General features: G+C 32.5%; 1 protein-coding gene across 4 annotated transcripts in view; it reads right to left on the minus strand.

Moving 5' to 3' along the window:
• LOC145318931 (tubulin polyglutamylase TTLL5-like) overlaps window positions 1–23,885 on the minus strand; it is a 78,274-nt gene that overhangs the window by 13,128 nt on the left and 41,261 nt on the right. For all 4 annotated transcript variants that reach the window (XM_080160648.1, XM_080160647.1, XM_080160646.1 and 1 more), the window contains 17 exons: window positions 22,887–22,993; window positions 22,162–22,313; window positions 21,408–21,478; window positions 19,434–19,579; window positions 17,947–18,038; window positions 16,664–16,721; window positions 14,471–14,549; window positions 14,130–14,188; window positions 13,477–13,531; window positions 10,771–10,853; window positions 5,444–5,531; window positions 5,037–5,110; window positions 4,524–4,584; window positions 2,422–2,573; window positions 1,161–1,251; window positions 687–869; window positions 338–397 (listed from right to left, as the gene is read on the minus strand). In XM_080160648.1, the coding sequence (XP_080016774.1) occupies window positions 338–397; window positions 687–869; window positions 1,161–1,251; window positions 2,422–2,573; window positions 4,524–4,584; window positions 5,037–5,110; window positions 5,444–5,531; window positions 10,771–10,853; window positions 13,477–13,531; window positions 14,130–14,188; window positions 14,471–14,549; window positions 16,664–16,721; window positions 17,947–18,038; window positions 19,434–19,579; window positions 21,408–21,478; window positions 22,162–22,313; window positions 22,887–22,993 (1,611 nt within the window). The remainder of the gene's footprint in view (window positions 1–337; window positions 398–686; window positions 870–1,160; window positions 1,252–2,421; window positions 2,574–4,523; window positions 4,585–5,036; window positions 5,111–5,443; window positions 5,532–10,770; window positions 10,854–13,476; window positions 13,532–14,129; window positions 14,189–14,470; window positions 14,550–16,663; window positions 16,722–17,946; window positions 18,039–19,433; window positions 19,580–21,407; window positions 21,479–22,161; window positions 22,314–22,886; window positions 22,994–23,885) is intronic.

Genomic DNA, 23,885 nt, shown 5'->3' on the forward strand with positions numbered 1-23,885 from the left:
TAAAGAAAGACTTGAAAGTGGAGGAATTTTAAAGTTAAGGCAGCTTTCCGCGGTTATTAAAATGAAAAATTATAGGATCAAAACCAGTTTTGTTAGTCCCGAGAGGCCGAAGGCCTGGGCTAATAAGATAGATACAATACATCACTTTTCAGCATGGCTTAAAACTGGTTCTAATCCAGCTGATTTTAATCACTTACGAAGCCATACTGTAAAATAGGTTATAATTGTCCAGTAAACTGTTTATCTAATGTACATAAACAGAAAGTTATTTTTGTAGCACAGCTACTTTGAACTTCCTCGTAGTTTGTTTGTCTGTCTTTCTAACTGTAACAAATACCTGATATTCACTGAGTTGAAGACCTGATTCTATCATTTTTACCATCTTTTCTCTTAGCACCTAAAACAAAAATTAAGCATAAGCTTATCTTGGAAAAAAAACTGTTCAAACAAATGGTTTGTTTTATCTCATTATATAAAGTAGCAAGTTTTTTTTGTCTAAAGCTTAAGATTCATTTGAGTTCTTATTTTTAGGGAGGATTAACAAAGTTCCCGGGACGGTTTTAGGCTATTTCTTTTCTATATTTAAGGCTTAGTTTTAGGCTATTTTTCTACCTCTTCCTGCCCATTTAAATACAAAGCCCCTTAATGTCAGGGGCGCAACCGCAAACATTTTAAATTCTGTCTACCTGCGACCTTTCCCTCTTCTCTGTGCGACGCTTGGCCACCTTGTCCGGGTCCTTGTCCTTGGTCCTGTCCTTGATGGTGGTTCTGTGACCCTTCGTTAGAGGCTTCTCATACTGGGCTATTCTGGCCTCTATGGGGGTGGGCTTGCGCTCCTCACCCTCCCCTTCTTCCCCTCCAAGATCGTCCTGAAAATGAAAATATTTTCAGTTTGGCTTCAAATATCCGCGGAAAGCTGTCTTTAATACGATGTGATGCATTAAAATCGTAAGATTAGTATATTAGAAATATTCATACTATCAAATGCTTTACTAAAGTCAAAAAGACATAAATAACAAAAATTTGCAAATATTTGTTTTCTTTTATTCTACTAGATCCTTTGTTATATTCATATAGACATCAAACTTTATAACAAAAATAAAATTGTTTCAGAGTTATTGCTGAAAAATTCCAATATAAAAATGTTAAAAAAAAGTTACCTTCAATAATTTTTTCTCTAATTTTCCACCGGCACTTTGACTTCTTTTTCTAATGGCGGCTTCGTAACCAGTTTTAAACTTGGATCTGACCCTGGTAAATACAAGAAATAGTTGAGAATAAAAAATTTACAGAAATGACACAGCAAATCAAAACGCGGGAATTTAAAAAAAAAACATTTCGCGCGTTTTGTGTTGTTACAGAATACTTTTTGACCGTTTTATTCCTTTTCTAATGATATGCTAACACTGACTGCGCTACCAGAAGTTTGAGATATAGTTGTAATTGAAGTAATTTAGTCAAAACAATAACTTTGGAATTTTGTGTTGGTCTATTATTACTTCTAAAATCATATGCTATTGAAGAAGAGTTTTTTAAGGAAAATTTTTAATAACTTTTGAATATTTTTTTCTTGTACAAAATGCCTGAAGCCAATAAAGAGAATAAGATAATTTTTTAATTTCTGTCAAAGGTAAGTGGGTTCTACTAAGCAATACTTTTGTTTCAGTAAATAACACTTTATATATTTAATGATTATAAAACAATACTTTTAAAAATTTATGATATATAAGTAAACAACCCTTTTTGGCATATAATCATGCCTGTTACAAATTTTAATTAAAGATATTATTTTTTCTCTTTATAGAAAGACAAACAGAAAAATATGCAGGAGAGGAAATTTTAATCAAAAACTTTGCAAAATCTCTGTCAAATATCAAATATTAATCTTGTATAAATTGGATAAATCTCTCTGATGATATATATGAAAAATCTGTTACATATTTTTGTATTTCAGACACTTTAAGTTTTTAATTTGTTCGCATTAAAATTCTTCAAACTTTTTATTAATCAATCTATTATTTTATTAATTTGTAAATACACCATTAGGGGGAGAGGAAGGTGGTTGTATTGGTCCTCTACTAATGGTTAAGGGGTTAATTTCCATTGATTTCTATAAAAGGTATTGGAAACAACATTCGTAAGAAGTAAAGCACAAAACTTTGAGGATGGATTAACGGATAAAGTGAGTTATAGAGCAGATATTCATCATAATAAAAAAATACAAAATCACGAAACCTTTTAAATTTTAATAAATATTGATCTTTTTGACGTGATCGACACACCGACGGACCAAGCAAAATTCCAGCCGTCTATTTTGAATAACAGCAAAGAAAACCCCTAACTAATATTTACAGACGGACAGACATTTTGAATTATTGAGAAGTTATGTTTCTAAAAATAAGATTTAGATAAAATTGTTACCTATTAGCAGGCTTCATCATGACATGTGGGAAGAGATGTTCATGCAGAATAAGATTATTACTGCTGGAATATTCTAGAAGGGCTCCGTAGGTATTCCAGGTTTCAGCTGTTGGAAAAACTCTCACCCAACCTCGTCTACGCGAGTATTGTTCCTGAAATACAAAACAAATAAGGTAGTGACTATAATTATTGGTATACATTGTATTGTATTAAAAAATCGACACTAAGTCAACCATGACCACTTCTATTCAAGGAAATAAATAGTTTGTTTAAAGTTTAAAGTTTAAATGAAGTAACGATATTAATAATAACTTATTATGTGAGCCAAAAAAATATTTTTCCCTCCATGGGTAAAATTGACAATTGCGGAATAACTGCCTACTTAATTCTTTAATGGGGGAGGTAATACCCCACCATCAAAATTTTAAGGAAAAATGTAAAATAATTATAAAATACAAAATTAATTCAAAATATAGCTAATATTATTATTTACTAATTGCATTTATAGAATGTTTTACAATTAGTAAAAATAAATATTAGGATAATTCTCTCTTTTAGTTTAAAAACTTTTTAGCCTAGAACTCATTTCATTAACGAATGCAAAAACGCCTTTCTCATAATAAAAGTTAGATTTGCAACCTTGCTCATCTAATAGATAGGTATTATATAAATAGTCGAGGGCTCGATAGCCGCGCGTCAGCCGCGTGTAAGTCTCATTAAATCGTTATATTATAACGAATGTTTTTAAAATTAGCTGGATGTCTAAACCTAAACCTACATATAGACATTCCATTTTTTCGGAATTTTTTTAATGCTCTTAAGCGGGTTTCAATTTGAGATTTATGTGCGTCTGAGACACGGCTGCCTAGCCCAGATAAATACATAGATTGATAGATAATGCAAGGCCAAGACTAGATTTAAAAATCTGAAAGAGTACATAAATTTTACAACAAATCTTTTTTAGGTCTATGCTACTGAGGAGAGTTAAAACATATATTTAAATTGTTTCTAACTTTTTTACCCAATTCGTTTTACTACTTTCTTTTTTTTGTGAAAACTTATTCGATATGCATTTTTTATTTTCTCCCATTATGTAAAGTCAAAGAAGAAAAATAAAAAATTAAATAGGATCAGAAAAAGTGAGAATGTCAATTCAGATTTTTTCTGTGCAAAAACATTCTTTATTTTCTGCATCTTTTTTTGCATAAAGTTAAAAAAACATAAAATAAACTTGGTCTAATTATTATATTTGTATTCCAGGACTGATTATAAAATAGAATTCTCTTAAGGCCCGATTATGGAACTAATATCATGCTGTAATTATCATCACTGAAGAAAAGATTTTTATGGGTGGAATTGAAGAAAAATCCCCAACAGATAAAACATTTATCTTTATTGTTTTATTACAGACAAAATAGTTTTTTTTTCGTTTGCCTTTGCCCTTCCGAGATATTAGACTTTTTTGGGAGGGAGGGGAGGGGGGATCGGAGGGTCAAGGTGTAAAACTTATATTATGGTGTTATAACCCACCCCCTTGAAGGTGCCTGTTGTAGGTATTATATCCTTTGTGATTTGGTGAAGTTTCAAGTATAATAACAATATGTTACATTTAAGAAAAAAAAGTAATTTAACAATTTGAAAGTAAATATAAAAAGAGTAAAATTTAAAAATTTAGATTACTTATCACTAGTTTGTTTTGGGTTTTCAAGGAACAAAAGTTGTACGAAGGCACCTTGAAACTTAAATGATTTGATGCAAATAGTTGGAAAATCCACCTCAACCCTCCTCAACTCTATTCTGTTCTTAAAACAAATTTTGCTAAAGCAGCTTAAATTCATCTCCCTGGAACCATTTTGATACTTTAGCAGAAAAAGGACAAATGCAATGCTTCCCCATAATGTTCAGTCGTCGGTTGAAGTACACTAGACAGACAAACGGACATACCAACATAATCAATAATAAAATAATTCAGTAAAAATTTGAATCTTGTTTAAGCATAAAATAATGATTAAATTATCAGGTTTTAGTCTGTGTTTTTACCTGTTTTTTGCAATCAATAAAAACTTTTAATAAAGGGATCATGAGGGAAAAAAATTACACACCTTAGCATCTCTTATCATTCTTGATAGATCTTGGGATAAGGAACTTGTAGATGACGCCAATCTAAAATAATAATATGCTAGTCATGCGAATGACAATGAAAAATGAATAACTAATTCAGATAAAACAGAGATAACATAATAAATGTTTCATATTTCAAATAGTTCACAACAAAGCATAAAGAATTTGAAATTTCATATTTTTTAGATTATGTTATTTGTATTTTTTTTATTTCATTCCAATTAATCTATAAACTTTTTCCTATCTGTAAATTACAAGTTTCATGCTATTGAATAAAATACAACAAAATGAACTGTTTCCCAAGTTGTGAGGATTTATCCTGGATTTTGGGGTTTTTAGTTCAACCATTTAATCTTGAAACTAAGGTTAAATTCAAAGATTTTTGGATAAGTAATACATCAATACAGCATATAACCTTACTGCAAGGACTAAAAATAATTTAGTATTTGCATACAGTTTTAACTTAATAGAACATTTCTATCATAAAATAATACCTAATGGCAGCATATCTCCTAGTATCATTTGAAACATTTCTTTTATTCAACTTCTTATTACTATCATCCTGAAACTAAACAAAAAATATGAGTAAGATTGCTGTCTTAGGAATCAAATGTTCGAAAAATCAAATAAATAGGATGATTATATTATACAAATAACGTTGTCAAAATTTTTGTAAATGTTCTAAATGGACGTACGGACATTCTAATAACGTTCATGAAGGTGGTTCGCTTTAAAATCGAAAGTTTTTTAATAGATAGGACAATTCTAACATGCTTAATTTAGGGATAAGAGCTATCCGTTACAGACAGATGGTCGGACGTAGGACCTTACTTATAGAAAAGATTGGCTTTAAAAAGAACAAAACTGAAAATTTATATGAAAGTGTCACCAATATGAATACCTGTGTCAAGTTATTTATTTTCTGATTGAATTGAGCTCGTTTTAGAACCGGATCAACTGCAGGTATACCAACCAGGGTCATCAGGTCACTAGAATAGTCATTATAATTATATTTTCACATGACTTAGCACACACACACACTACCAACCAGGGTCATCAGGTCACTAGAATAGTCATTATAATTATATTTTCACATGACTTAGCACACACACACACACACTCTACTCCAGGTATACCAACCAGGGTCATCAGGTCACTAGAATAGTCATTATAATTATATTTTCACATGACTTAGCACACACACACACACACACTCTACTCCAGGTATACCAACCAGGGTCATCAGGTCACTAGAATAGTCATTATAATTATATTTTCACATGACTTAGCACACACACACACAACTGCAGGTATACCAACCAGGGTCATCAGGTCACTAGAATAGTCATTATAATTATATTTTCACATGACTTAGCACACACACACACACACTCTACTCCAGGTATACCAACCAGGGTCATCAGGTCACTAGAATAGTCATTATAATTATATTTTCACATGACTTAGCACACACACACACACACTCTACTCCAGGTATACCAACCAGGGTCATCAGGTCACTAGAATAGTCATTATAATTATATTTTCACATGACTTAGCACACACACACACACAACTGCAGGTATACCAACCAGGGTCATCAGGTCACTAGAATAGTCATTATAATTATATTTTCACATGACTTAGCACACACACACACACACACTCTACTGCAGGTATACCAACCAGGGTCATCAGGTCACTAGAATAGTCATTACAATTATATTTTCACATGACTTAGCAAACACACACTCTACTGCAGGTATACCAACATGGGTCATCAGGTCACTAGAATAGTCATTATAATTATATTTTCACATGACTTAGCACACACACACACTCTACTGCAGGTATACCAACCAGGGTCATCAGGTCACTAGAATAGTCATTATAATTATATTTTCACATGACTTAGCACACCCACACTCTACTGCAGGTATACCAACCAGGGTCATCAGGTCACTAGAATAGTCATTATAATTATATTTTCACATAACTTAGCACATACAAACACACAACTGCAGGTATACCAACCAGGATCATCAGGTCACTAGAATAGTCATTATAATCATATTGTCACATAACTTAGCACACCCACACTCTACTGCAGGTATACCAACCAGGGTCATCAGGTCACTAGAATAGTCATTATAATTATATTTTCAAGTGACTTAGCACACACACACACACTACTGCAGGTATACCAACCAGGATCATCAGGTCACTAGAATAGTCATTATAATCATATTGTCACATAACTTAGCACACCCACACTCTACTGCAGGTATACCAACCAGGGTCATCAGGTCACTAGAATAGTCATTATAATTATATTTTCAAGTGACTTAGCACACACACACACACACTACTGCAGGTATACCAACCAGGATCATCAGGTCACTAGAATAGTCATTATAATTATATTGTCACATAACTTAGCACACCCACACTCTACTGCAGGTATACCAACCAGGGTCATCAGGTCAATAGAATAGTTATTATAATTATATTTTCACGTGACTTAGCACACACACACACTACCAACCAGGGTCATCAGGTCAATAGAATATATAGTCATTATAATTATATTTTCACATGACTTAGCACACACACACACTACCAACCAGGGTCATCAGGTCAATAGAATAGTCATTATAATTATATTTTTACGTGACTTAGCACACACACACACTCTACTGCAGATATACCAACCAGGGTCATCAGGTCACTAGAATAGTCATTATAATTATATTTTTACGTGACTTAGCACACACACACACTCTATTGCAGATATACCAACCAGGGTCATCAGGTCCCTAGAATAGTCATTATAATTATATTTTTACGTGACTTAGCACACACACACACTCTATTGCAGATATACCAACCAGGGTCATCAGGTCACTAGAATAGTCATTATAATTATATTTTTACGTGACTTAGCACACACACACACTCTACTGCAGATATACCAACCAGGGTCATCAGGTCACTAGAATAGTCATTATAATTATATTTTAAAGTGACTTAGCACACACACACACTCTACTGCAGATATACCAACCAGGGTCATCAGGTCACTAGAATAGTCATTATAATTATATTTTAAAGTGACTTAGCACACACACACACACTCTACTGCAGGTATACCAACCAGGGTCATCAGGTCACTAGAATAGTCATTATAATTATATTTTCACATGACTTAGCACACACACACACACACACTCTACTCCAGGTATACCAACCAGGGTCATCAGGTCACTAGAATAGTCATTATAATTATATTTTCACATGACTTAGCACACACACACACACACACTCTACTCCAGGTATACCAACCAGGGTCATCAGGTCACTAGAATAGTCATTATAATTATATTTTCACATGACTTAGCACACACACACACTCTACTGCAGGTATACCAACCAGGGTCATCAGGTCACTAGAATAGTCATTATAATTATATTTTCACATGACTTAGCACATACAAACACACAACTGCAGGTATACCAACCAGGATCATCAGGTCACTAGAATAGTCATTATAATTATATTTTCACATAACTTAGCACATACAAACACACAACTGCAGGTATACCAACCAGGATCATCAGGTCACTAGAATAGTCATTATAATCATATTGTCACATAACTTAGCACACCCACACTCTACTGCAGGTATACCAACCAGGGTCATCAGGTCACTAGAATAGTCATTATAATTATATTTTCAAGTGACTTAGCACACACACACACACACACTACTGCAGGTATACCAACCAGGATCATCAGGTCACTAGAATAGTCATTATAATCATATTGTCACATAACTTAGCACACCCACACTCTACTGCAGGTATACCAACCAGGGTCATCAGGTCACTAGAATAGTCATTATAATTATATTTTCAAGTGACTTAGCACACACACACACACACTACTGCAGGTATACCAACCAGGATCATCAGGTCACTAGAATAGTCATTATAATTATATTTTCACATGACTTAGCACACACACACACACACACTCTACTCCAGGTATACCAACCAGGATCATCAGGTCACTAGAATAGTCATTATAATTATATTGTCACATAACTTAGCACACCCACACTCTACTGCAGGTATACCAACCAGGGTCATCAGGTCAATAGAATAGTTATTATAATTATATTTTCACGTGACTTAGCACACACACACACTACCAACCAGGGTCATCAGGTCAATAGAATATATAGTCATTATAATTATATTTTCACATGACTTAGCACACACACACACTACCAACCAGGGTCATCAGGTCAATAGAATAGTCATTATAATTATATTTTTACGTGACTTAGCACACACACACACTCTACTGCAGATATACCAACCAGGGTCATCAGGTCACTAGAATAGTCATTATAATTATATTTTTACGTGACTTAGCACACACACACACTCTATTGCAGATATACCAACCAGGGTCATCAGGTCACTAGAATAGTCATTATAATTATATTTTTACGTGACTTAGCACACACACACACTCTATTGCAGATATACCAACCAGGGTCATCAGGTCACTAGAATAGTCATTATAATTATATTTTTACGTGACTTAGCACACACACACACTCTACTGCAGATATACCAACCAGGGTCATCAGGTCACTAGAATAGTCATTATAATTATATTTTAAAGTGACTTAGCACACACACACACTCTACTGCAGATATACCAACCAGGGTCATCAGGTCACTAGAATAGTCATTATAATTATATTTTAAAGTGACTTAGCACACACACACACACTCTACTGCAGGTATACCAACCAGGGTCATCAGGTCACTAGAATAGTCATTATAATTATATTTTTACGTGACTTAGCACACACACACACTCTATTGCAGATATACCAACCAGGGTCATCAGGTCACTAGAATAGTCATTATAATTATATTTTTACGTGACTTAGCACACACACACACTCTATTGCAGATATACCAACCAGGGTCATCAGGTCACTAGAATAGTCATTATAATTATATTTTTACGTGACTTAGCACACACACACACTCTACTGCAGATATACCAACCAGGGTCATCAGGTCACTAGAATAGTCATTATAATTATATTTTAAAGTGACTTAGCACACACACACACTCTACTGCAGATATACCAACCAGGGTCATCAGGTCACTAGAATAGTCATTATAATTATATTTTAAAGTGACTTAGCACACACACACACACTCTACTGCAGGTATACCAACCAGGGTCATCAGGTCACTAGAATAGTCATTATAATTATATTTTTACGTGACTTAGCACACACACACACTCTATTGCAGATATACCAACCAGGGTCATCAGGTCACTAGAATAGTCATTATAATTATATTTTTACGTGACTTAGCACACACACACACTCTATTGCAGATATACCAACCAGGGTCATCAGGTCACTAGAATAGTCATTATAATTATATTTTTACGTGACTTAGCACACACACACACTCTACTGCAGATATACCAACCAGGGTCATCAGGTCACTAGAATAGTCATTATAATTATATTTTAAAGTGACTTAGCACACACACACACTCTACTGCAGATATACCAACCAGGGTCATCAGGTCACTAGAATAGTCATTATAATTATATTTTAAAGTGACTTAGCACACACACACACACTCTACTGCAGGTATACCAACCAGGGTCATCAGGTCACTAGAATAGTCATTATAATTATATTTTTACGTGACTTAGCACACACACACACTCTATTGCAGATATACCAACCAGGGTCATCAGGTCACTAGAATAGTCATTATAATTATATTTTTACGTGACTTAGCACACACACACACTCTATTGCAGATATACCAACCAGGGTCATCAGGTCACTAGAATAGTCATTATAATTATATTTTTACGTGACTTAGCACACACACACACTCTACTGCAGATATACCAACCAGGGTCATCAGGTCACTAGAATAGTCATTATAATTATATTTTAAAGTGACTTAGCACACACACACACTCTACTGCAGATATACCAACCAGGGTCATCAGGTCACTAGAATAGTCATTATAATTATATTTTAAAGTGACTTAGCACACACACACACACTCTACTGCAGGTATACCAACCAGGGTCATCAGGTCAATAGTATAGTTATTATAATTATATTTTCACGTGACTTAGCACACACACACAATAAATAATACCTGATCATGGCAGATTTAATTTTCATATCTATGGGTGCATCAACGTTCAGAGAAGGGGACAGGTTCACTTCCAGCAACCAAGCCTGACAAAAGTAAAAATAATTATAGAAGGGATGACAACATCCATAAGGAGATGAGAGCCCAAAAATACTATTAAGATGTCAAGAACAGCCAAACAAAATAAAACATGGTAAGAGAGTTGACACATTAGTCCTAGAAATCATTTAAAAAAGATTTTGTTTAATGATCCGAGTTTATCGTATTATTGAAGGCCGGAAAGACAGACAGACTTACAAAGTTTTTCTAAATAGTTTTTCAATCTTTTTCTATAGATTCAAAGATTTTTATGGACTGACGTACAAATGGAGATTCTTATTTATAGAATAGCTTCGCTACTAAAGACGTAGAGAATGAAAATTATATTGTATGAAAAAAAACATTTGCTTTTAATAAGTTTTTGTTTATAAACCTTCCAGGATGTATGAATACATAGTTATTAATTAAACATATATACAACTAGAAATTTAATAAACTTTCATCCTAATGAAAAACACAATTCTAATTTACTTATGTACTTAAAGATATGTTTGAATGTATTTTCATACGATAAAGCATTAATAATAATATGTTAGCATTTTTCCTTATATCCAACGTGGAACACAAACAATCTTTTAAAAAAAAGTAATTTTTATGCTTTTTTGGTTAGGTTAAGTTACTTTGGGATTAAAAGATTGCCGCGTTTTTAATCACCCCGCAGGAATAACCCTAAGCAACAATATATAAAAGTACAAAGCTACTGCAAATAAATCTAACTGTAAGAAAGTCCTTTTAAACCTTGTTTTGAAACAAACAAAGTTTATATGCAGTGTTACTAATGAATCTAGATTTTCAATGTATGAAATCCTTATAATAAAGTAACAGGATGTTTGTTTGTCAGTACCAAAGGTATTCGTTAACCGCTGAACCGTTATGGTTCTCCTTTACAAGGTAGCTTATCAAAGGTCCACCAAATCGCCCCTAGAAAAAAATTGACTCCCCACCTTTAAAAGTAATTTTTTTTCTTAAACTAAAAAAAAACCGCCTAATTTTTTTACTTTTTCTTTTCAAATCTGATAAAAATGGGTTATCTACATATTTTAACTCCCCCCTCCTCAAGAGGCCTCTAGGGGAGTAGCCGGTAGTAGACAAATATTTCATTATTAACAAACCGGTTTCAAATCGTTAAAAAATAGTTGTATTCTTTATCAGAAATCCGCGAACTCTTCATTTAAACTTTCTTTTAATGGATGGTTTAGTAGCAAAAATATTATATTGATATTTAGATGCTCTAAATGTACTTGAACATCTGATTATTTCTAGAATAGTAATCAAACACTTTGCTAAAGTCTAGGTGTAGGTAAATACAACTAACTATTCATCTGTAATACAGAATAAAAAGATGTATGTCTGTCAGTCCGCCTGTTCGTCCAGATTAAGATCTTGCTTCCTGCTGATCCGATTGGGTTGTGCTATTCTTATTACCTAACTGTTAATTTTATAGACTGTATTTCTATGGGTTGCAACACTCTCCAAAATTTAATAAATTCCTCTTCAACTCCCTCCTCCCATATAAAATTACCCCTTGCTATTCCTAGCAGTAAAGCTAAAAACTTTGATAATGGTTCCTACTGCCGCTATGTCAGGTGCGCGACATTAACAGTTTGAGTAGGGGGAATGCCTAGGCACAAAACAGACGCAACTGATTACCATGCTTGGTTGGGACTTCCAGACAAAGGTCATGCAATCAAAGAGTTAGTTGTCTGTTGGGTGTTACTGAACCAAATAGCCCGGACAGAATTGACTCCTCTCAGTTATCCCTGGTTATTGAACCTGACATTAAGAGTGTCATGGATAGCAGTCTCGTCTGTATCACATGATAATAAACAATAAAAAATAGACTTTGTTAACTGCATGATCAGAACAAAATGCTTGTTTATAGACCAATAAAGCGTTATTATACATAAAGTATCTAAATACTATAACTACATCAATAATACTAGATCGTCAATAATGATTTGTAGGTTTTGTACTTATATATGCATGTATAAACAGAGAAATTGCGTATTTTGCTTTACTGTACCCTTTCAAAACAATATAAGGTACACTCAAAGATAATAAATTATAAACATATTTAAGTTGTTAAGCTTAATATAATCTCAGGATGGTTTTAGGCTATTTTCTTCCCTTTCCTTCCACTTCCAATACATAGCGCAGACACTATCTAATTATAAAAGCGCAAGAACTAAGTTGTACAAATTTTGGAATTTGATTTTAAAAGTCCAATACTGCACAGTGACACTACATACTGTAGTACAAATACATGCCAATAAAGAAATAAGTACATAATAAAACTTTATGTTTTACTGTACTGCATTATTCCTTACACACTGCAGCTTTTTTATATTCTACATACATTTATTCTACATTATATTAATACATTATTTCAATTTTGAAACTATTAAAAAACAACTGTTTTAGGCTTTTTGAAACCATTTTTAAAATTTAATGTTTTGCTTGGCTTTATTTTAAGCAATAATCCAGCTTAAGCGTATACCTCTTTTCACAATTTAATATATGTGTTTGTTTTAGTTTAATCTAACAAAATGGTTTAACAAAACAGTAATTATTTGACAAATAATGTTTTAAAATATTTAAAAAAATTGTTACCTTTAATTCTGAATCTATGAGTATATCAAACCCGTAGAGTTCAAAACAGTTGTTCCTGAAATTAATAAGAATATTAAGATTTTTGTCATGCCTTTATTTAAAAGTCAAGTCAGAATTTCTTAAAGAGTAAAACATATTTTTGGCTACATTAATGATATAAAATAGCTATAAAAAAGTTTTATTATTCATTTGTACATACATACCTACAGAGTTTTAGTTTTTTTCTGTAAAAAAACTTTTGTGAAACTAAAAACCTCAAATGCATTACAATACATTCTTCATTTCGTTTTTTTTTCATGAAATAAAAGTATGTATCCATCTATGAATCTGTCCGTCTATATAGCTTTATGTCTATTTGTCTATCTATCTATATGTCTGTCTATCTATCTGTCTGTGTGTATGTCCGTCTATCTATCCGTTTGTCTGTCTATAGCTCTGTATTTCTATCTGTCTGTCTGTCTGTCTGTCTGTCTGTCTGTCTATCTATCTATATATCTAACTATCTATCTATCTATCTATCTATCTATCTATCTATCTATCTATCTATCTATCTATCTATCTATCTATCTATCTATCTATCTATCTATCTATCTATCTATCTATCTATCTATCTATCTATCTATCTATCTATATATCTATCTATCCATCTATACCTGTGAGGAACAAACATCTTGCAAGCACTGTTAACAGGAAACTCCACAGATATTATACTCTAAAGGAAAATTCAAAATGAAGAAATTAAGAGTTAAGTATTAATACTCTTCAAAAGTTGAAAATTAAATAATCAAGTATTGACCCAACTAAAAAAATGCTTTGAAATAAAATACGTTAGTGCACTTTTTTGGATAGGGAGAGGAGAAGTGGGGAGGTAAGTCCCTGTTGAAAAACCCTGTTTAAAAAGTTTTACCCTCTCCATTATTGAAATATTCACATATACAATAATATAATAATAATATATAATTAGTAGCGCGGCTATCATATAGCTTTTCCTTACCTTGATAATGACATCCTCTATATTTTGCATTAATTGTCCAGTGTCGATATTGTTCGCTTTCAGATGTTTCAGAAAGGCACTGAAAAGAAAATATAATAATTTATTCTTTTTATCCAAGTATCAATGAACAATATGATGATTTAAACTCCCCCTCCTTCATATAATAGAGTATACAAAAGTAGGAATAAAGTTGTTGTCAAAGAAGTAAAAACAGCATGTTTTATATGAACATACGGACTTTCTGGTAACGATTTTAGAGTTGTTACGCTTCCTTATACGTACTGAACTGTTCCAGGAATTATCATTCAAGAATTGAAATCGATAGGACAATTTTAACATGTTTAAATTAACGAAACGAGCTATCCAGACGGACGTACTGACAGTCCCAAATTATAGAAAAAGCTTCACTTTATAAAAATACCCAATAAATCTAATTTGCATAATAAAATCTGATTGACCTAGAGAAGTATAAAAGTATGAAGGGTAAACATAATGGATATATTATTATTTGGATCTTACACCAGCTTTTTCATGTTATTTAATAAAAAGAAACACGCAGCGGGCTGACATAAAGATTCTCCCTTCCACATCCTTTACTCTATCCCCTCATCTCCTATATTTGAACAAATTAACCAAAAGACAGTGGAAATAGCAATCTAAATTTACGACAATTTTCCCCCTGTCATAATATCCACGTATATTCTGCATCCGTTGTAAACATTATTAACTTTCTGAAATTTGCATTAACAGAGTGCAAAATTTGGATACTTCTAAAAAGAATCGCCCCATAGTTTTCAGACTGTTTATGCAGTTTCAGGTAAAGATTAGGTACAATCTAGGAAGCGTAGCAACTCCATAGTTAATATCTTGAAAATAATATATTGAAGTTTATCTATGAAAACACTGATATTTTTCATTTTAAAATTTCTCATACAGTTTGATACTGAATTTGTTAATTCCTAGTATTATATGACACGATAATGGCATATTATTATGTATCACGAATTATGTTTTGTAAGAAAAAAAACATTTTTTATCAATCTATTATCTGATTAATAAATATATAAATAAGTATAGAAGTATAATCCAGATAACCACTTGACCCAAGTAGTGGAACCTTTTTCGTCTGCTAGCAAATTTCTTTATGTTCTTTTGCAGGGACTCGGCTATGTTTAAATCTTGCGACGCTATTGGCTGACATTCAAAGACCCAACTGAAAGTCAGCATAGGATCCCTACCCCGTGGGTAGAGTTACATAAAACTATTTCCCCCTCTATTCCTTTACTTTAATATCTGATTATATAATGTACAGATGCAATATTTGATATAATTTAAAGTTTGAAGGCAAATCAGATGCACAATACAAACTATATAATAATACAATTAGTTTCTTTTATATCTTCACAGTAATTTGTATAATAAAGGAATAGGTAAAAGCTTACTTTAATTAATAGAAAATATTCTCAAAATTCTAAAGTTATAATCAAAATCAATTTTGAAAGTATGATTACATCATTGAGAAGCTTAACAACAGATTAAATAGCTACCTGTTATTGTTATTAATTAAGAAAATTAAAGACCCAAATGGAACCTCATTTTCTAGAAAAACAGAAGTCATGAGCAATATAGTATTTTTCAGGTGCAATAAGGAAACGTGATGAAAAAAACAAATTCAACAATTATAAAATTCTTCTTTACCTTTCTCCGTGATAAAATTGGAAATTATGATTGTAATTGTATTAGTTTCAAGGGTAGAAAAGATTTTGAAAGCAAATACCTTGAACATTTATGCAATGGTAATTAGCCTTCAAAGAAAAATCCAGAAAAATCTAAGGACAAATATAAGAAAAGAAGTAGAAAATAGGAAAGGGTATAAGTTAATTCATCTTTCCATCTATTTCTCTATCCATTTATTATCTATCAATCTATTCAATTTATCTATTCATTTAACAATCTATCCACCAATTAATCTAACTTTATCTTCAAAAAGCTATCTAGTTATGTATGCATCTAATCCTTTCTAATTATAAATTTTTCCATATTTCAATCTAATCATCTATCTAGCTATAGATATATCTATCTTTTCATCAATCCTACTTTCTATTCGAAGTTGATCAATCTAGCCATTTAATTTCTACATCAACTAATGCTATATATCTATCTATTCATCTATCCTTCCATCCGTTTGATTACCTTAAAGACCATTTGTGACCCTGATCATCGTTATCTGGATCACTACTTTTTATATAATCTAAAAGAAATAAATAATGTTATTCATGGGATGATTTCCCTCAAAGTTCCTATTGAACAATGAAACACACAACCCTTTATTTTTGAAATTGATTGAAAATAAGACAAGGGGGTAGTTTAAAGGCTAATACTGGTGAAGGGTAGCTTTGTAGGATACAGATTTGACAGTTGTAGATTAATGAACCAATCCTTTTAATATGTTTAATTTATTTTAAGCTTAATTTCAAAGTCATATAACCCATTTAGACATGGTTTATAGGAAGGATATGATGCAGTGATAAAATAATCCCCTCTTCATGAAACAGTTTTAAGGTATGAAAAAATTGAAAACTGACTAAATTCTGACTTATTCTTGTTTAATTCGAAACTTTTCAAATACATCCGATTGTCAAATTAATTTTTGAAAGAGAAAAAAATAATAAAACATCCAAGAACAAGTCATTTTAGATTTTTTATACAAATGCAAGGAATTAATCTTACTTTGGTTGTTTAAGCACTTTTCTCATCATTAGAATTGCTTTTCTATCAAAAGACAAATTTATGTTTTCACTGAAAATGCTGAGGTAAGGGGCCTACAACTGCAGTGCCTTAACCCTATTGGGCTACCAAATACCCAATATAACCTAACCTTAATAAAAAACAATCGAAAAACTATCCACCCCCTTCCACTTATTTTTAATTTATTTCAAAATAAGGGTATGGTGGGTTTGTGTTCTGGGTACTTTAATGAAACCACCGACAAATGTGTGAAAAGAGATAAATTAAGCTTTCAGCGGGTATAAAATGTACAATTATAAGGTTAAAACCCGTTTTTTAGCCCCAATCTTATGATTGTACATTTATGTTTGATATTCTAGACATAATTTTTTCGTTTTGCTTAGAACCGGTTCTAAATTCTAATCCACCGGATATTAATCAGTTTCGAATGAATACGAGAATAGTTATTTCTCGCATCGTATTATAAACGGCTTTCCGCGGATATAGAATGTACATTTATAAGATTAAAACTAGTTTTTTTAGCCCCGAGGTGCCAAAGGCACCGGCTAAAAAAGCTGGTTTTAATCTTATGATTGTACATTTTTATATTCGTAGAAAGCTGTATATAATACGATGCTAGACATAGTTTTTTCGTATGGATGAGAACCGGTTTCTATCCACCGGATTCGAATTAATACGAGAAAAAATTAGTCATTTACTTAACCTAGTATCCGTGTATTCAAGTTTACCTGAATGATATTTGTTGATGGAATAGTTACAAAGATGCATACATGGATTCCAAAGATTTTTACCAGAATTATCATACTTCACAGTTGCAAACCTAAAAGAAGATTACATTCTTGTACTAAAGTAGTTTGATGTCTGTTTGTCTGTGTGTCCTGAAAAAGTTAACAAATGGGGGTAATTACCAAGTTTTTTTTGTCGATATAATTCTTTGCAACGGAATTTTTCATGATTTAAAGAAGTAAGGATTTTGTTGGAAGCGAATTATCTCTGAAAATAATTTGAGGGTTAAGTTGTGCTTTTAAGGGACGCTTTTGGATGGTTTTAAGCTGATGACTAGGCACCCCTTCACTAAAAAATTATACCCAGGGGTGCGTATATTCTTTGACCTATGTTTTGACCAAAACAAAAAATATCCTGCCACCCAGGGGCGTCTAAGCTTTATTTTTTTGGGTGGGTAAAAAATTTTTTATTTACCCCCCCAAAATTTTTACCCCGGGGGTAAAATTTGACAAACCCCAAACTGTCCCACTTTGAGAGAGACGATTCCAATGACGTCATACACGTTTCGGGAAAGAAAAAGGTTGGGGGGGAAGAAAATCTCTTCAAAACAGATGGGAGAAAAGGGAAGAGATTTTCTTCCCCCCTTCCCTAAACGTATATGACGTCACTGGAATCGTCTTTCTCAAAGTGGGACAGTTTGGGGTTCGTCGTAAAATTTGCTTGGGGGGGGGGGGGGGGTAATTACCCCCTCTGAAATCTGTTGGTAGGGGTAAATTTTATTAAATATTTAGTATTAAAAATGCGCGCGAAGCACGCAAATTTTTTTTTGTTAGAGAATTTTTGTTTTTTGGGGGGTATTTACCCCCCAAAATTGTTTGGGGGGTAAATACAGGGTAGGGGTAAATTTTAAATGGGGGGGATAAATGAAAATTTGGGGGGGGGGGTAATCCCCACTTTACCTTCCCCCCCTTGGACGTCTATGATCCCACCTTCCCATGATATTTTTCTTCTTTTTTTCATACAACAAAATTAAATGTGTCGAATTTCCCCCCCTTCATTTATTATTTGAGGCAACGGCTCTGAAGGCTAAGGGTGAAGCCAGATATACCAAAAAAAAGGAGGAAAAAAGAAAGAAAGAGAGCTCTCAGTGGGACTTCTATAAATTGAATTTTCCTAAGGAGAAACCTTCAAAGTAAATTCATCGCATATATTGTTACAGAATAGGATAAATTTGTTTTACCACACATGCAAATGGTGTTCTTTAGATTCTAACTTTCATTACGTTGGAAAAATTTATATTATTTTTTTATGAGTATAACTATTAGAACTAGAGATTTTTTGCTAGGGCCAATTTCACCCAAAATAGTTAAAAACCTTTCCTGGACCTATAAAAAGCTTTACTGTAAAGTAGCACTATATGGGTTCAGAGGTTAATGAGATCCTTTGCTACAGACTGATAGATGCACACCATGTTACTTTTATAACCTACCTTACAAGGCCTTCTTCATATAGATAGATAATGAGCGGATCATATGAAGTGACCAGTACGTAAAGCCGAAGGTCGGATTTGTGTCCGTTGATCAGGAGCGGATTGTCTATATACTTGGCCACCACCATCGGCTCTTCTAATGGCACCTGGATAAAAAGAATATACATATTTTGGCAGTTTCCCTCAAAGTGTCTAGTCGAACACAGAATCCCCCCCCCCCTCCACAATTAATTTGAAAATAAGAAAGAATGGGGGAAGGCAGTTTTTTCTTTTTGTTAGTTCATTACTTTAAGTCAGGTTAGTTAGGTTATATAAGGTGCTGGGTTAGTCCCTCGCGGTTGTTACGTATATAATAATAAAAAACTTATAATTTTCAATCTGATTTAAACTAAAGGGATTGGGTGGTTTCTGTGTTCTCTAGGCACTTTGCGGGAAAGCACTTATTTAACTTGGAAACAAGAAAAATGAATAAATTTTGTAAGAAAGTGATAGAAAAATAGATAAATACTGTTGCATGATGAATTATTTTGAATTACCTCTACGTCACAGTTTTTTTTTATTAAAAACAAAAATAAAAGTTACTCAAGAAAACCTTCTGTATTTGTGTACTTTTTAGAAGCAAATCTACCCTACAAGTCTAGTTAATAAATAGTATAAACTGAGCATACCAAGTTCTTACGTGATTTGACCATATTAACATTGATATACAAATGTAAATAATCATAATAATAGTAGTTAAAATTCAAAATTCTTTTATTTACTTTATATAAAAAACTAGCGGCTTCGCCCCTAGCCTCTAGGGGCTTTGCCCCAAGAGGTGATCAAAAATAAATTGAGGTGAAATTTGTAAAAGGACCAAGGAAATCTTCTGCAAAAAAATAAAGGACCTAGGAAATCTTCTGCAAAAAAAATAAAGGACCTAGGAAATCTTCTGCAAAAAAAAAAAAAAAAAAAAAAAAATAGGGGGGGATTTTTTTGTTTTTTTGGGGGGGTTGGGGGTGTCCTTCCCCCCAAGAAAATAGCCTAAAACCACCACAGGACCAGTAGGTATATACCCTGAAGAGTAGAATCCAATCGGTTCAGTGGTTACCGAGATCTTAAGGGACAGACAGACGGACAGACGGACAGACGGACAGACGGACAGACATCAAGCTACTTTGTATTATAGATTTCAAAATATTTTTTTTTGTTTCATTAATCTTCTTCTTTATGTAAAGCTTAACTTTCAATTTTTTTGAGTGTCAAAAGTACATTTCATTTTAAAAAGCTAATTAAAGTAAAAATTAAGATTCACATTGCATGCTAATGCTTAATACAATTTTATTTTTATTTTGTTAATTTTAAGTTAAAGTAAGAAAATGTTTAGAAACATTTTAGAAATATACTATCATACTATGAGACAGTCCTTAATTCTTATCATGACCCATTACAGAAAATAGAAAGAGGATGGATAATTAATCTTAAGTTGACCTATCTCTGTAAATTATGATTTCTGACAGAAGAAAAAGTAAAAGTCATTGTTTGTGAAATGTCATAATATAATTAGTAGAAAATTAATTCGTTTCAAACCAAGAAAAAACTAATTACATTTTGACAGTTAAACTTTAAAATGTAAGCTATGATCTCAAACAGTTGAAAGAATGTAGATAGATTTACAAATAGGTAGACATACAGATAGATACATGAACAAATAGGCAGATGGATAGAAAGATGGATGGATTGATAGATAGAAGAATGGATAGATACATGGATGGATACAAAGATGGATGGATATATAGGTGGATGGATAGCTAGGTGGATGGATAGATAGATGGATGGATAGAAAGAAAAATTTATTTATAGATGGATAGATAGATGGATGGATAGAGAGATGAATGGATTTATAGATGGATGGATAGATAGATGGATGGATAGAAAGAAGAATTGATTTATAGATGGATAGATGGATGGATAGACAGATAGATAGAAGTATACCTGATTTGGATGATTAACAAGGAAAATTCCACGACCCCTGGAAGACGCAACTGGCTTTACAATCCAAGCCCCTGAAATTGTTTAATTGGTAAATTTTAAGATTAATTTCTGAATCCTCTTTTCTCTTAAGAATACAAATCCCCTTGATGACAGGAACGCATTTGCTAATACTTAGAATTTAATAACAGTTTGTCTGTCTGACTGTACCGAAGGAACTGGCTGACCGCTGAACTGTTATGATTTTACTTTACAGGGTACCTTTAATAGGTCCTGGGAAGGTTTATAACTATATTTGAAGAGAGTACCACCTCCCTCCAAAATATTTTTTTTAGGGGGCGTAGCCGCTAGTACGATATATAGAGGTAGGAAAAGGTAATATACATTTTTAAAATACTCGTAAAGTGTTGTATGTGTTTCATCATTTTATGAAATTTTATCTTTATAATCACAAGGCAATAAAAGATAACATTACATATTTTTAAAATAACCAAGGGGGTCACTTTCCAGCAATGACAACTTTAGGTAATTAACAATTCAATATTTAGCAAATCATATTATGGATATTTTCTGCGGATAGTAAAATGTGAAATAATTATAGTTTTGTTGGTCCTAAGGACAGAAGGCCCGGACCATAGAAACTGGTATTGATTTTAGTATTCATGGAAAAATTGTCTGTATTATGATACAATATATGATTTTTCAGTATTGCTATGACACAAAACCAGTTCTAATCTAGAGGACTATAATGTCTCACCTCTCATTCTATGATGTGTGGCGGCAAATTCTGAATATTCGTGTGGGATGAGAAATGTCTTGGGAATAAAGTTGAAATGTTTGGGTCCCTTGGCGTGCTGTAATCTTTCTATGTTTTTGTACATCCGGTCCTTACGGGTCAACTCATAACTCCTAAAAATCGCAGTTTCTGTAGAATTTTAATTTTAAAAATGTCTCTAATCTTAAACTTGTAAATTATAGTTTTATGTGAAATAAAATTTATTTTTAAAGAATATTAGAACAAATAATCTTAGAATTAAAATATTTATCATTTTTATTGAATTTATTTAACAGTCGCAATCTTAAAAGAGTGGAAAATGTTTAACTCATTTGTTAACATCCTATTAAAATACCAAAAAATTAGAATTTTTCCCATCTTTTTAAGACCATGTGAATTTGGTTTTTGTTATAGACACTATCAGCTGCTTCTTCGGTGGTTCCTCCATCGCTTAGAGAATTTGTACCAAAACATTCTAATCTAAATTGTTCTTTATACCACAGTTATACTTTTTTGTAGGCAGGTATGAGGCTGTTTATAAAGACTATGAAAAATGACATCATACATTACAAATGACCAATGATAGGCCTATACACAGACGAATGGCTGGCAAGTATACATTTTAATTGAACAATGGAAGGCCAGTATAACGTCATTTTTTATAGCCACTATATAACGATAAAGGTATTGTCTAAGAATTGTTTTACCTTGGAAAATGATTGACCCGTTGGTGAGGAAGCAGAGATTTGAAAGATTGGGGCTTGGGATGAGAACCTGTCCACATCAGGTTAAAATCCTGGTTCATGTTTCCAACCTAGATAGATAGATAGATAGATAGATGGATAGCTAGATATATAGAAAGATAGATAATATAAGAGATAGATAGACAGAGATTTCAAAGATTAGGGCTTGGGATGAGAACCTGTCCACATCAGATTAAAATCCTGGTTCATATTTCCAACCTAAATAGATAAGATAGATAATATGATAGATAGATAGATGGATAGAGATTTGAAAGATTGGGGCTTGGGTTGGGATCCTGTCCACATCAGGTTAAAATCCTGGTTCATGTTTCCAACCTAGATAGATAGATAAATAGATAGATGGATAGCTAGATATAAAGAAAGATAGATAATATATAGAGATAGATAGACAGAGATTTCAAAGATTAGGGCTTGGGATGAGAACCTGTCCACATCAGATTAAAATCCTGGTTCATATTTCCAACCTAAATAGATAGATAGATAATATGATAGATAGATATATGAATAGAGATTTGAAAGATTGAGGCTTAAGATGGGATCCTGTCCACATCAGGTTAAAATCCTGGTTCATATTCCAACCTAGATAGATAGATAGATAGATTGATAGATAGATTGATAGATAGATTGATATATAGATTGATAGATAGATTGATAGATAGATTGATAGATAGATTGATAGATAGATAGATTGATAGATAGATTGATAGATAGATTGATAGATAGATTGATAGATAGATTGATAGATAGATTGATAGATAGATTGATAGATAGATTGATAGATAGACTGATAGATAGATTGATAGATAGATTGATAGATAGATTGATAGATAGATTGATAGATAGATTGATAGATAGATTGATAGATAGATTGATAGATAGACTGATAGATAGATTGATAGATAGATTGATAGATAGATTGATAGATAGATAAATAACCGAATA

Source organism: Acartia tonsa, chromosome 5, assembly GCF_053477335.1.
Source record: "Acartia tonsa isolate MP-2025a chromosome 5, ASM5347733v1, whole genome shotgun sequence".
In the NCBI taxonomy this organism is placed as follows: domain Eukaryota; kingdom Metazoa; phylum Arthropoda; class Copepoda; order Calanoida; family Acartiidae; genus Acartia; species Acartia tonsa.